The 1,162-nt window shown below is 46.9% G+C and overlaps 1 protein-coding gene across 1 annotated transcript in view; it reads left to right on the top strand.

The window, feature by feature from the left end:
* The window catches only part of BOD1L1 (biorientation of chromosomes in cell division 1-like 1), a 64,296-nt gene that overhangs the window by 4,436 nt on the left and 58,698 nt on the right, over window positions 1-1,162 (top strand). Inside the window, exon 4 of the mRNA XM_011947363.1 lies at window positions 1-109. Within this exon, the coding sequence (XP_011802753.1) occupies window positions 1-109 (109 nt within the window). The remainder of the gene's footprint in view (window positions 110-1,162) is intronic.

Consider the following 1,162-nt stretch of genomic DNA (forward strand, 5'->3'; position numbering starts at 1 on the left):
TGCGGGCGCCGGGGACCCGCAGCTCGTGGCCATGATCGTGAACCACCTCAAGAGCCAGGGGCTCTTCGACCAGTTCCGCAGAGACTGCCTGGCCGACGTGGACACCAAGGTTCGGAGCGCGCCGGGTTTGGGGGTCTGCGAGGGAAGGGGAGGACCCAAGGGCGCGCTTCTTTTGCAGTGGCTTCCTCTTGGAGCTGCAGCTGGGTGCCACACACTGTGTAAAGCACAGCGTGTTCATTCGTTAGCATGTCCATTGGTTCGTTTTACCGACTAGTGTTGTAAGTACCTACTACGTGCCAGTCATGGTTTCGGCGCAGTGATTACGCCGGTCTGGTGAGCAAGACTAAGGCATTGTTCTTACAGGAACTGGTTTGAAAATAGTAGCGCTAACAGTGGCTAGTTTTGTATTCATTCTCATATCTGATGATTTTACTTTGTGTCGAAGTTATGTTTGCCTTCTTTCTTGAAGGTTTCTGGGCGGTAAGGGCCATGAACCTTTATCCTTTGGAGAAATCACAAAATGGTAATTGAATCAAGTTATGTGCAATGTTCTTTGCTGGACATCGTGGGGGTGGGAGCGCAAAGATAAGGAGGCAAACCTGAGAAAGGACTTTAGTATGGTTTCTAGCAGTGACTACCTGATTTAGGTAACTTAGGCCATGTCACCATTCTAAGGTAAGAAGGGACAGGAAGGTGGGGTAGAGAGAAACGAGTCATGCAGTGGAGAAAAGATGCAGGAGAGGTGACAGCAGATACTGAAGTGGAGAAAGGACAGAAAAGAGCAGATTCAGGAGAGTAATGTAGAGAAGGGAAAGGTCAGCAACGAGGTTCCCTGTCCAAAACGAGAGGCTGGAAAGGGGAAGGGATTTTGTACCAAATGTCAGAGTGAAAGGGACATTAGCAGGAACAAGTAAACTTAGCTGGATTGGCAAAGAATTAGCCAAAGACACCAGGAAAGAGCAGTCAGTGAGGTGGTGGGAAAACCACAGTAGAGTCTAGAATTCTGGAAACAGAAAGCATGTTGGAAAATTTACTGGTTTGTAGGGGTTGCTTTTGTCTGCTTGTTAAATCTGGTTGGGTCCATTGGATAGGAGTTTTGATGAAATGAGGGTTTCCTTTTCTTTTTCTTTTTCTTTTCTTTTCTCTTTTTTTTTTTTTTTTT

Source organism: Colobus angolensis, unplaced genomic scaffold (genome assembly GCF_000951035.1).
Source record: "Colobus angolensis palliatus isolate OR3802 unplaced genomic scaffold, Cang.pa_1.0 Scaffold262, whole genome shotgun sequence".
Lineage (NCBI taxonomy): Eukaryota > Metazoa > Chordata > Mammalia > Primates > Cercopithecidae > Colobus > Colobus angolensis.